At 47.1% G+C, this 13,238-nt stretch overlaps 1 protein-coding gene across 1 annotated transcript in view; it reads left to right on the top strand.

The window, feature by feature from the left end:
• LOC119166909 (uncharacterized) overlaps positions 1 to 13,238 on the top strand; it is a 67,477-nt gene that overhangs the window by 31,735 nt on the left and 22,504 nt on the right. Inside the window, exon 2 of the mRNA XM_037418300.2 lies at positions 12,995 to 13,108. Within this exon, the coding sequence (XP_037274197.2) occupies positions 12,995 to 13,108 (114 nt within the window). The remainder of the gene's footprint in view (positions 1 to 12,994; positions 13,109 to 13,238) is intronic.

The raw sequence follows: 13,238 nt of genomic DNA, 5'->3' as shown, positions 1-13,238 counted from the left end.
TTTTTCTTCAATTTGAACACGAAATAAGCTAAAAATTATAACAGTTACGTTTGTTTATATTACCTTTCTCTTCTCGATGCGAGGTGGCGCCTCGTCGCGTAGAAGCCGTCCACACGTGTTTTGTTTCTCAAACTACATGGTCTTGGTGCTGTCTTTTAAGCTGTCTGCGTAGACAGTCTTAGAATTAGAACTCAGCCTTACGTTCACCCGCGAAAAAAAAAAGAAAAAAAAAAAGATGTCATGGGTGTTATTCTGGACACTGTCGAATTTCGCCATGTTATCACATTCCGTCATTGATCGACGCTGATTGGCCCAGTGGACTGCTACGACATCTCTGATTGACCTAAAATGCCGCCATTACGAAATTTGACAATATGGTGGAATTCGACAGTGTCCAGAACAGAACCGCATATCCACGAAGTGAATGATGACGAAGGAGCTTGCTCCGGAGGTTGAATATGGTAAACCGTGAATCCTCCGTATATCCACTCGATCATCATACAAAGACGTGCCCCATTAGCGGCAGCGGAGGTTTTATGACGTTAAACGCCAACAATTATTACTATAGCGAAAGCTCGTTGCAGCGCCCCCCCCCCCCCCCCTACTCCTCAGCGAAAATCGGCGGATTTAACCGGAAGTCGCAAAGCGCCCCATGCCTTGGAACGGTGCCAACTATGGGCGCGTCAATGAAAGCTGGTCGCGTCGGTTGCGTCTCGCGTTTTGCCAGCGTAGCGTCGCTTTTCCAGCGTCCCCTCTTGTGCAAGAAGAGAGACGCGTGAATCGCGTTCCATTCTGACCCTGTCATTTGCTCTAGAGGGAGGTTGGCTACTACGGCGGGATGGGTGGACAAGGCTCGACCATAAGGAGCAACTAACGTGGTTGCTTGGGCGTGTTGGTATGAGAGTGAAAAAAGAAACAGCGTGAAAAACGAGAGACCAGACAAATAAGTACACATACATCGCTCTGTATGCGCACCTCTTTGTCTGTTCTATCGTTTTTCGTGCTGTTTCTTTTTTCAATAAGGAGCGAGCCTTGCTTCTAATACGTGGCTGGCCGACATGGAATACACCAAGCGTGTTGCGTTCCTCTGTAATCGGGCAGTGGCGTTCTCTAACATGCCGTGAGTAGGGTATACCTTGGCCCAAGTTTGGCGTATACAGTCACGTTCTCCTGGCTGTCACACCGCTTTCTGTGGTTCCGCTTTCACCGTTATCTACTTCAGGGACCAGAGGCGCCCATAACCCCAAGAACATGATGAATCATTAACAAATTATGAACGCTAGTCGTCAAAGTGGAGATGTATCGCCAAGCGTCAACGTGGATGGATTAACGCTTAATGGAGCGTTAGCTGTCAAACACCAACAGACATTGTATAAGCTCTTTTATACTCGTCTACACTAAATATTAAACTAGCTCTGTAAGGGGCCTTTTACTTTCGTGTTATACCGATTTATATTACGCAGAGACCAACAATGTTTTTTTTTTCAATGAAATTTCGGTGATTGCTTAAGGAAGCACCTGTGTATAGAAACTTTTACCTTCTTGAAAGCACGCTGTTTGCTATACTGTAACGGTCGATTAGAAAAAAGAAGATGGCGGTAGTTAAACGGGAAATCGCATGTCCATATACCGCTACAAATAAAAATGACTATATTTGGCTGCAAATTTTTCGGTTTTTTTTTTCTTTTCGTATACATCTTGGCTACAGTTTCTCTGGCCTTTGGCTGCGCTGCCTTGTCTGTCCTGGCAACACTGGCAGCCGAACAGCCACGAAGTGCTTGTTGGATCCAATGTTTCGTCAAACGCCAAAACTATGGATATAACAAAATCAGACGCGAGAGCTCCCCGAGCAACGAAACACCGTCGCAATCGACGTTAGTCACTGCTTTGTGAAGGGCCACGGACGCAAAGGACTGAAAAAACAACGTTCTGCTGTACCGGTTGTCATAGCTGTCATACGAATCAGAAAGGCGAGCGCGCGGAATACGGGCCGTTGAACGTGCTGGGTAAGCGAATTACTCACATTCTCCACAGCCGGTCGTATGGGAAAACGTATACAACGTGGCTGGGCTGTTATTGTTTTGTGTGTCTCTGAGCGTCCATGAAGCTGGGCAGTCTCTGACCGCTGTGCGTGCCGTGTAATACGGAATGAGCAGCTAAAGGCGGGCTGGTGGCGCCCTGTAAACACTTCCCATAATCTGAATTGCTCGTCACCACGCGACATCGCGCACGTATGTTTTGAAGGCTCGCTGTTTCGATACGTGACGCTAACATGTGCATCATACAAGTTAATCGCAAAATGCCCTGGCTATTCATGTTTTTTATACCACTTTCGATTGTTTTACCACGCCAATGATGGCACGCACGTACCACATTTGCAGCATATAAATGGAAAAGAACCGCCACAGAAAAATCGAAGAAGCGTAATGGAAACAGCCTACTGCAAAAGGAGCAAGAGCCGAAGGGAGAATGCGAATTAACAAAGCTGAAAGTTACCGGGGCCAGTTCCTGCTAAATCGAAATTTGTACCACTGATGATAAGATAGCTAAACTGATCGTGTATGTACGTCGCCGCTCTGACATTTTGTATAGAGCCCCAAAATAAACTTGTTTACGCTCTAAGTAATGAACATTGGAAGGCTCACCTCGAACTCGGTGTCGTGTGATACTCACATGCACTTGTGGGTTGCATAGGGCCGCTATAACGGAAAGGGGTGGATGGATGCGAAACTATTGCTGGCCCTGACGTGCACGACATGCGCAGCGGACCGCTCCCACGTTAGGACAGTTTGGCCAAGCCCGACCGCCGCGTCGTGGTCTTTCTGGACAGCCCATATATAGATGAGCACCGACATCGGAGCTCTTGAAATAACTGAAACTTTTTTGTGCGTTGTCAGCGTAGTTCGCTTTGGTGAGGTTCCTGAAGCATGGGTAGCTTTTCAGGTCCTCATACGGACACTCTAGACGGGTTCTTGCCCTCGCCGTCATGTTCCGTATGAAGTCCATATTTATAAAGCCTCCCCCGCCCCTCCCCGCACCGTACATTCTACACGTGGTAATAGCGCGCGAGCGGGGTCTACGAACGCGGCTTAAGCAAAGATCAAACGAGCCGGCCCATCTCTGTCGCTCGGAGGGTTCATGCAATAGTATCAACCCGCTAGGCCTGCAGCCGAATCGGGGAGGAGACGCCCTGTCTTTAACGAGCATGAAAATACGAGAGCTATAGAAGACTGCTCGGGCGGTAACTGTGAATGTTAATTTTAAGGGCGCACGTGCTATCTCGCTACCTGGGCGGCCAACAATGGGTGTCTTGTATACCCTTCTACGTGCTATGCTGTCAACGTGAAGAGACTGCGCGAAAGGTGTTTCTTACACTTGCGTTTTGTGGAGTGTCGTCAGATCTGGTCCAAAAGAATTATTTTCTAGCCTCACGTATTAAACTCTGTTGCTATCGCATTCATTGCTTCGCCCTTGCGGGGAAGCTGCTACTTTTTTTGTTTTTCACGAAAGCGTGCTTCAACACCAATGAAAGAAACAGTTCTGCTGCGGTCTACGCATATTCGCTTGCGGACGGCCCTCTCTGTACAACCCAGTCAGCGCCAGGGTGGTGATGCATGTGCCGGTAGCGGAGCTTTCCGCAGCGCCACCTGGGTGGAGTCTGATGTCTATAGACACTAGGTAGTTTTTCTGAATGCGATTCAACGAAGAAATTCATTCACTCGGCGATAGACCACGCCACGCGGTATGTTTGGATGCGCAAAAACGAAACCTGTAACGCGGATATTTCGTGCCTTCCCTCCATCGTCGCTGCGGGGAAGAACGCCTTGCTGGACGCGGAGCAGCTTTTACCGCAGGCAAGTTCACGCAGTTCCTAAAGCGCCACAGTGTCACAAAATTATGCCCTTCCTCCCGATGCTTTCATTCCTAGTGGCAAGAGCACGAATGAAACCATTGCAGCCCGGCTTAAGGGCAGAATGAACGAACAACCGCAGAAAGTCTTCGGTCAGACATATTTCAGATGTGGTCCAGGATTACAATAGAACCCCACGTGAAGTGACCAGATAGTCACAACCATACCTGATGTATGGAAAACGGCCTTCTTTAAACACGGCTTCGGAAAGTGTGCAACAAGCGAGAAAGAAGTCAGTCGAGAACGCGCTTACCCACGATAAGAAGAATGAGGTCATTTATAACAACAGTAGCAAAAAATTCCCGTAATATTTTAAAATTCTTCAACTGGTGCTCTACGAAGCATCTTGGCACAAATACAAAAGAAAACTCAGCCTTATCACGGAAGAGACTTACGCATAATTGAGCAAATGTTTATAAAATTCCAACAGCAAACAGCAAGTACAAGGCACGCAAGAGGAAACAATAGGGTCGATGCTTCTTATGGCGTGTCTTGTGCGTCCCCTATTGTCTTGGTACGTAACCTGTGGCACATACCCACATACCAATGGCACATACCTGCCCTCGGGCATATATCCACACGTCGGATCCACGTGTTACGAAAAACGTAGCATGGCGTCGTTATCACGTTCTCGGTGTTAAGAAAGCGCTGACAGCAGGAATGTGGTACATACTCTCGTTTAGTCCTTGGATTGTTCGCTGGATGGCGGCACTTGTATATGATGAATATATGATAAAAAGGAGCGAGATGGTGGTACCTGAAGTGTTCACTAAATGGAAGGATGGACGCATGGACAGAAAGACAGACAAGCAGACGGACAGACAGACAGGCGCATGGACGGACGGAAACACGGGCGGATTGGCGGACGCTTCGCCCCACTCATCATCATTATTTCCGTGGGTATTCCGGGGATTTTTATTACGACCTATGTTCGTTGAGAAGAAGTTGCGTAGTACATAATGATGGGAAGAAGCTAAAATTATAAGACGAAAACATTGTACCCAGTGAACTTTTAAGACAGAAGTTCAGGGTAAGATGAACGCATTAAGAGATGCCTTGAAACACGCGTGGTGTCTCTGGAGGCAGCCAAGCGGCCTTTTTCAAGTTGGAGAAGACACGACTGTTTGTCGAAAAGTTGACTTAGCAAAAGCGCGTGTTCAAGAACTTTTAGTCCCTCCACTAAACCTTGGGGTTGGTATCACCGTCAAACAGAACTGCCGACGTGCGCGTCAGCCAGTATATACGCCGCTGTCCCAATGAGTGGATCTTCCGGAAAAGTGATAAATTGGGCTTGTTGGTATACTCCAAAAGGACTTGTTTTTGGGCGAGTTTGTGCTTGGTGCAGATGCCCGCGAGGCGCAAAAACATTTCGTGAAACGGGGCGCTGTTCTTTCTTCTCTTCTGTTCTCTTCGTTTCACGAAATGTTTTTTTGCGCTTCAGTCATCTTCACCAGTTGGTACTGCATTGTTCATGGTGTACTGAAAAGAAACGGGCGACAACACACATGCACTCACACACGCATACACACACAAATGCACGCACACAGAGTGGACCTTCTCTCGGCGGAAAATGCGTGACATTTTGAGGAATGAGGGATACCAATGAAGGCAAGGACAGTTGGATTAAGCTGGCTGACGTCACGTTTCCTCCGGCACGTGTATCCATGAAATGTTTCGGGGACCTCGGGCCGAAGGCGCCATTGTGGGAGATATAGACTGCAGACTCGGCTCCAAGGGTGTATAGGGCAACTGTGGCTGCAAATCCGAAGACTATCCAGCCTAGCACGAACGTCTCCCACCACCCCGTCCTCATTGCCTCTGCGGCCGCCTCTTTCCATTCTCGTGGTATACTCATACGGTACGCTCTGTGGACGGGAAACAAGCACCGAGTTCAAGTTACTTCGACTCACGGAACCGACAAAGTGGCGCCCACAACTCTTTCTGTGTGAAGACTGGATTGGAGCGACGCGCTGCTATTTGCACCGCAATCTCGGCTGCAAACACCTCCAGAACACGAGCAGTGAAACCATATCTATTTTCCAGCGAAGAACCAACGGCGTTCATATATAGCTGTCTCTCCTTAACGGGGGCATATCGGTTGTCGTACCAGTAAGAGAAGACGCCAGAGTGAGAAATTGAATGAAGGCGCGTGACGCTGAGCGAAGCGGCCGCCTTCATGTTGTCGAGTTCCGCGAGTTTCTGTTTACTGTGCACTAAGAGTGATTGATAAAAAGAATGGCCGCGTATCTTTGTGCTTTGCTGCAAATATCGTCTTCTGCCAGCCAAGTGGCCATTTATGTTTTGCCTTGCCTCAGGCGGCGCCTCTTATATATGTTTGATCGGCCGCGCATCTGGCTGGCATTGATTACATATAGGAAGCGCTGCTTCAGATATGGACGCTATTTGGCAGTGCCGTCAGGAAACATGAGCTTGTGCAGAACCCAGAGTGCTGCAAGGTGGCAGCACCATGTCGTTTGCAGAGCGATTTTTTGTGCTTATAGCGTCGCATTTTCAGCGCATCCTAAGAAACACTAGGTTCTTTAGAATTGTGTGTCTAGTCCCGCCGCGGTGGTCTAGTGGCTAAGGTACTCGGCTGCTGACCAGCAGATCGCGGGATCGAATCCCGATTGCGGCGGCTACATTTTCTATGGAGGCGAAAATGCTGTAGGCCCGTGTGCTCAGATTTAGGTGCACGTTAAAGAACTCCAGGTGGTCGAAATTTCCGGAACCCTCCACTACGGCGTCTCTCATGATCATATGGTGGTTTCGGGACGTTAAACTCCAAAAATCGATCATCAAGAATTACATATCAATGTATTTTGTAGTAAAGCAACACACCACCTAGTACTTCTGCATCGATATCGCACCGCAGTTATGAGTATTTATTTGCTTTTTGATCGACAAAGTTCACAAGTACAAACGCAGCCACCAGTTGATGATGGCTGGGCGTACAACAAGACCTTAAACATTAGCCGGGTGGCTGAACCGTCAGACAAGCAGACAGCCCAAAGTTTCTGCGTTGAAGTATATCCTAAGCAGGGACGGCTTTGAGCTCTCCCATAGTACAGTACCATGTACTGTAAATCGTTAACCACTTCTTATAAACACAGTACATCCTAAGTAAGACTATCGTCTTCAAACTTCAAAAACTTCGAAGCTGGGATCGGAGAGGAAGCAAGTCGGTGGATCATCGTTTAAAAAGCGTCATCCCTGGATTACTTTTGAAAACCGCCAATGACAGACTACGCGACGCAGGAGTTTAGAACACCTACGAAGAGCTGATGGCTCTATATAGCTCGTGGTATCGAATAACTATGTCTAACATAAGCCAGAACAACTTGCTACTGAGCTAAAATTAATGGTAAACCGCAATACTACGGTGAAGAAATCCTTCGAAGTTGCATCAGTATGCAAATACAACAGACACTTGTAGCAAAAAGAATGGCAGCCGAATACTTAAGAAACTGAAGTTCGAGCCAAGTAACTTGTGAAAAGGCTTCGAACTACCAAGAATTCCCACTCGTGCCACCAGAGGACATGCCATCACAAAAAACGTGCAGCCGCAGGCAAGATAACTTCTTCTGCAAACACTATACCGAAGCAGTGGCAATTGAAAGTGACAGCACCGACCAGATCTTGTATTCTCGCGCTGCATGCTGAAGGCGGCAGTCATGGACAAATGGAATACGGGCAATTTCGTTAAGTGAACTTGTTGGATAATTGGCTGAGTGTCGTGAATTAGGAAGCAACGCTGTGAAAGCAGATGAAGAGGAACGAACAACCCGATTCAGGACAACGCAAGGTTAACTAAAATGAGTTATATTTAGTCTCTACTACTTTAATTTAGCGTATTATAAGCAGGCTTGTACGTTTACTTTTGGGTTTAACTTATATTTGGAAACGAAGTCATAGTGGTTAAGGACTGTGCTTAAGTGTATGTTTTCTGCTCATGCCGCGAGCTGTACTAACGTACGTAAACACTCGAAGAAGATAGTGTCAACACAAGACACAAAATTAGGGGGTGGGGGGGGGGGGGCTTAAGCTTTATTTTCAAGAGTTCGAAGTGATAGCGATAACAGCACGCACGCACTCAATCACTCACACATACACTCGCGTGCGTTCGCACTATCGCCTTCCCAATCGCTAGCCTGCCTTCGCTTATAACGATGTTCGTTTCGAATCACTTGCAAGTAAAGCACCAGTCCTGTTGTTTGTGTTTTGTTTTTCGTCATCTTTGCTCCTCAAGTTTCATCAAATGACGGACCAGCTCACCCAAACCAAAGTATTGTCACGTGGTTTTGACGTGGACCAGGACAGCAGGTGTTGTGTCCAGGATGAAACAGTTTATTTGGCCGAACTTATGGGCGTGGTACGGAAAGTCAGAGTATACAGCAAAACACATTGTGCAATGATAGCGGCAAACAGGGCATCGGCCGTTGATAATCTGACCCGCGACGAGGCACGACGGCATTTAGACATGTGGCGTCGAACATTCGAGCGTTATCGCTTTTGGCCGAGTTTGTTCCAGAACAAGCTCAGCTGTTCACGCTGGCTTGATCGAGTAGAACATACTATCGAAAAAACTATCTAAAATGCTCTTAGACGTTCTGACGTAGAGTGCGCCAGGCACTATCTACACGTGCAATGCGCCGGCAACATGAAACACGGAAAGGAGGGAGTACGCCATTATTGTGATACAGAACAGAGACGGACCGAGGGCTTGGTCCGTCTCTTTTCGTTGTTTTGTGGTTTCAGCGGTTTCTTGTTTCCTTAAGTGTATAGCCCAATCGACCTACCGAAAAAAAAAAAAAGTTTACCACTTGGCTTTGTTTGGCCAGTGCCTTCGCGACCAACGCTTCAGCTGCGACTCTGACCGAACGGGAACAAATCTCTAAAGGTGCTTTCACTTTCGGCCTTGAAGTGACCGAAAGCGGGAAAATTCACCGGAAACGCGCACGCTCCCTCCCTAAGCAGGCTGAAAACCGGGCTACGAGCGCCATCGGCCTTGGACCGTTTTTTTTTTCTTTTTCACGGCGTAGCTGAGTGCCTTTCCGTTTCTCCGGAAGCCGTACTTTGGCTGTACCAGCGTAGGAATCACTGAACGTCGGGCCGATATTTCAGACTGCAGGCCAAGAAGTTGGGCGCGTATCTGCGTAGGTAAAAAACGGAGATTCGTACATTGGAAACTTCTGAAGTTTAGCCGATTCTCTAGCGGTTAATATTGTTTGTAATCAGATTGCAGGGGCTGCAGTGGTGTGTATATACTGTACATTCTACACGAGCAAGAGTCAATACGTTGTAAGGAATTATGAGTCGTTCACCCTGCCGTGGTCATGAATGAAGAGCTCACTAGTTTTATCCAATATCAGACTTTGACGCTTATGCTCACCGCTCGTGTTCTGGTTTGCCCAGATCAAGTTTGTCCAACACGCTAACTCTTTTATCTGCCTCTTTACCCACTGTGGTACGTACTGGTTTAGGTACTCAACCGCCGACCACAAGTTTGCGGTTACACACCCCGGCCGCATTTCAACGAAGTCAAATTGCTATAAAGGCCAATGTGTTCAGTTTAGGTGCCTGTTAATGTACCTCAAGTGGTCGTGATTTCCAGAGACCTCCAATTTGATGTTTCTAATACTCATGTCGTCGTTCTGGAACGTAAAATCTCGACAATGATTGTTATCTACCGCTTCCCCTGTTCTGTCCTTCACTACCGCAGCGTACATTATTCAGCTTCAAGTGGGCCTTTTGTTTATTTGGTGGCGCTAAACTAAATGGAAATGTTCACAGCGCAGGCAGCAAAGGCTGATGGCTCTGGATATAGAATTGTTGAAGGAAAGCACAAACTAGATCAAACCTCGATTCTGTTTCGTTTCATGCGCAAAAATGCGGCAATGTGCAAAACTGAACCTGAAAAATCTCGCAGTGGAAGATCGCTTTCCAAGAGCAACGGTGCACGTGATGAGACGGATATTGCAAAATTTTGATATCTTTTTTTTAATAAATGTTTGGCAGCACCTGAATATCCAAGCATTCTTGAACACAAGCCATTTCGACAGTAATGGCGGGTTGTAAAAAAATGTAGTAGTGTAATCTGAATCGCATGTCCACATACAAATGCAAAGAACGGCTACATTTGGATAAATTATTCTGCCTCTTTTTTGCCTTGGGCTAGATTTGGGCTACAGCTTCTCGAGGTTTTGGTGCTGCCTCATCTCACCTGGTAACACTGGAGGTGTTCCTTTCATTGTGCGTGTTCTTACTTCGCTGCTAAACTACGTCCTTACCAAATGAGCCTTGTTAAATCGTATTTTAGAACGCGTTCGTTTCTTGGTGTCAGCTCCGTTTCTCTCACTATTGCTTACCTTTTCTTCTTATGACGGCACCTACTTACTTTTTTTTTAAATATTAACTACTGTGAACCAGTAAAACTTCATCCAGCCATTCATTCTTCTCCATTTTTTTTTTTTAGATTCTAGTTGACTAGATCGCAACGCGGGCACGGACTACCCCGGGCTACAGACGAGCCGTCCAGGGGTGTTGCGTGCTGTGTCATTTGAACAGACCGCGCTGTCGTGTTCGGGCGAAACTGCCAACGCTTCTCTGAAATATGTTTTTTTTTTCCCTCTCTTTCTCGCTCGATGGATAAACATCGGCGCGCCCAACAACCTCTTTCCGCCATAGACGCAATTGCTTGGCATGTCGGAAAGTATTTTGGGCACCAAAGGCGTTGCCTCATCGCCTTCGACAGCAAGCGGTTGTGACGTCATACAGCTTAGCAGGGGCCATCGATGAAAGGGCCACACCTATTCGCTCGTCCGTCTTCATGCATTAAATATGCCTTTGCACGTATGTGCTAAGTCTGCGTCGCCAGCCTTGTGCAGGTTGATATTTTGACTCTGCATAAATTAGGAGGCACTGTGTCGATTCAGAAGTGCGTGCAGATCTCTTGCGCGCAGTGCTGCCTCCTGCACCTCTTCTTCTGCCGCGACGGTTCCGTCGGTATGCAAGATATTTATCCCAAGGAATAGATAGGATGTCCATTCCATACGACTATAGAGCCAACAATGGAGTCTGTCTTGCGCGAGCTCATTCCATTTCGTTTCTGCACATTTCTTAATCACTCCACTCCGTCTTCGGCCGTGTTCCCCATCTCTTCGTATCTATTGTATTCCGTCATTGTGACCAACAACTGCGATTTACTTGTTCCGTGCATTAAGGGAACTTCCCAATTTCATTTGCTCTATCAATGTAAATTAAAATTTCGGGTGCACCAAGTGATGACGAGTGTGGCTGTATCTTTTAGACCAGAAGCAGCAGAATGTGTTGAATACCTTTTTGGCTACTTCCTTAATTATCGTGATGATTTGAGCCTACATTGTCAACATCTTGTGACGTCGCAGCGGCTAGCGTTCAAGTTTGCAATATTGAAACAGGATGGCCCAGAGCGTGCATCCAGCTCTCAAATTCAGCACTTGCATTACACGTAGAATGACTTTCAGTAGAAAGGACGTCTCAGTGACTCGGGCTAAGATCAATGTTGGGGATCATAAAATAGCTATAAAAATCTACTTGTTTATAGCCGGCGAAATGCCAGTGAAATGGGCATCGAGCAGAGGACATGACAAGGGCTTAATTTCAGTCTTTGAGATACTCCCGAAGTGCAGGTGGATGGCTTCGCCCATAGAGATTCGGACAGTCGCCTAGAGTGAACCTTGGCGCTGCGATCGTTCAGACACCGCGGAAATGATGGGTATAGCGCACCAACTTGCCTAATATTCGTGGTGTTTAGGACTTCGAACGAACCTGTGACTTCGCTTATTGGGTGCGTTTCAATACTCACTGTATACGGCTGAACCGACAGCTAAGTGGACAGCGGCCATCTTAAGTCCCATTGCAATTCTCCCATAGCCGGCAAAATAGGCAGCTTTGAGAAGACAGCGTCGTAGACAAAAACTATGCAGGCTACTTTGCTGTACAAACAAGATGGTGGCTCAGCGAATTGCTCGGATGGCTCAAGTATCGCCGGAATGGTCGTCTGCCCACGTTGAGGGCGTTTGTCAGGATGGCGGTGGCCACAGCCCGCTTGACGAGTTTTGAGCACCCTGGATTTTTACTGCTTGGCCTGGCATGCAAGTCGCTCTCAGAGGTTCATGGGGTGAACGGCAACAATGAATTCTCCGAAAATTGTTCCAGGAAGAATGTGGTACCATACACACACGGTACCTCACACAGCATCAAGAAAAATCGTTCAGAAATCGAATGTGCAAGTACTTTTTAGCACCCCCGATAAGCTAAGTAGACTTTGTTGACGCGTCAATCGAGAAGGACCCCAGAAGCTTTCGTGCACGACGAGACACAATAGACCGTTTGTCGGATGCACGGCCAACGTCGTCAATTCGGTACCGCTCTCCTTCAAGATGACGTACATTGGACAAATGGTGTGCTGTCTCAATCAGAGACTAAGCAAACATCTCGACTATCTTCGTTAAAAAACAGCAACAACAAAAAAAACAAGGCAGCATCATGGTGATCTATTGCAGCACGTGCGGATGCACGCCGGAGTTTAGAGGCTGCATGCAGAGTCATAGGAAGATACCCAAGCGGGCATAGTCGTCTGATTGCCGATGCTTTTGCTATTAACTTAAGGGGTGACACATGTGCTAGCGAATTTCCGTCCATAACACTAAGGAAAGAAGAGATTAACTATCTCTCATGTGCTTATGTGCACTCTTAAAACTGTAATTGTCTCGACTAACAGGTTTTACGCATCGTTTATTGTAACGAATGCCTTAAAATTTCACGTGACTTGTTACCCCGCACCATTTCCCTCTATGTTGCAGTGACGAAATAAAACAATCAGTTCCTAGTCAGAACTTGTCTCTTCTAGTATTGCGCTGATTTTATCTTTTACGAGGAGGTGGATAGAATAAAAGAACCGCACGCCCAACTGGTGATGTATACCTGTCGCCCAGGTCGACGCCATCGCTATATAGATCATGAAAAGCGAGTTCAATTTTGTGACTTTATACGGATGAAGATATGGACTATACGACTAGTCCGACTACCTTTGTATTTGCGCAGACAAAGCGTGTGACAGTGATGGCGACTGCGCGGACGTGCCTAACACCTTCTGCAAGGGAAACGAATGCATTTGCCTACCAAAGTTCAGCCGCAACTACCCGCCCTGCAATGAAGGTAAGTCGGCAAGCTTCTTTTGCACCTCGTTAGCTGGGATGAGCAGCCATGACCCAGAGCTGTTGACGTTCTACCCAACGTTAATGAACGTTGGTTTTACTAAGCTATCCACACGCGGCTAAGTGGAAAA

This window comes from Rhipicephalus microplus, chromosome 6 (assembly GCF_043290135.1).
Source record: "Rhipicephalus microplus isolate Deutch F79 chromosome 6, USDA_Rmic, whole genome shotgun sequence".
Lineage (NCBI taxonomy): Eukaryota > Metazoa > Arthropoda > Arachnida > Ixodida > Ixodidae > Rhipicephalus > Rhipicephalus microplus.
The sequence above is the reverse complement of the archived record's forward strand: the minus strand, read 5'-3'. Positions and strand labels throughout refer to the sequence as shown.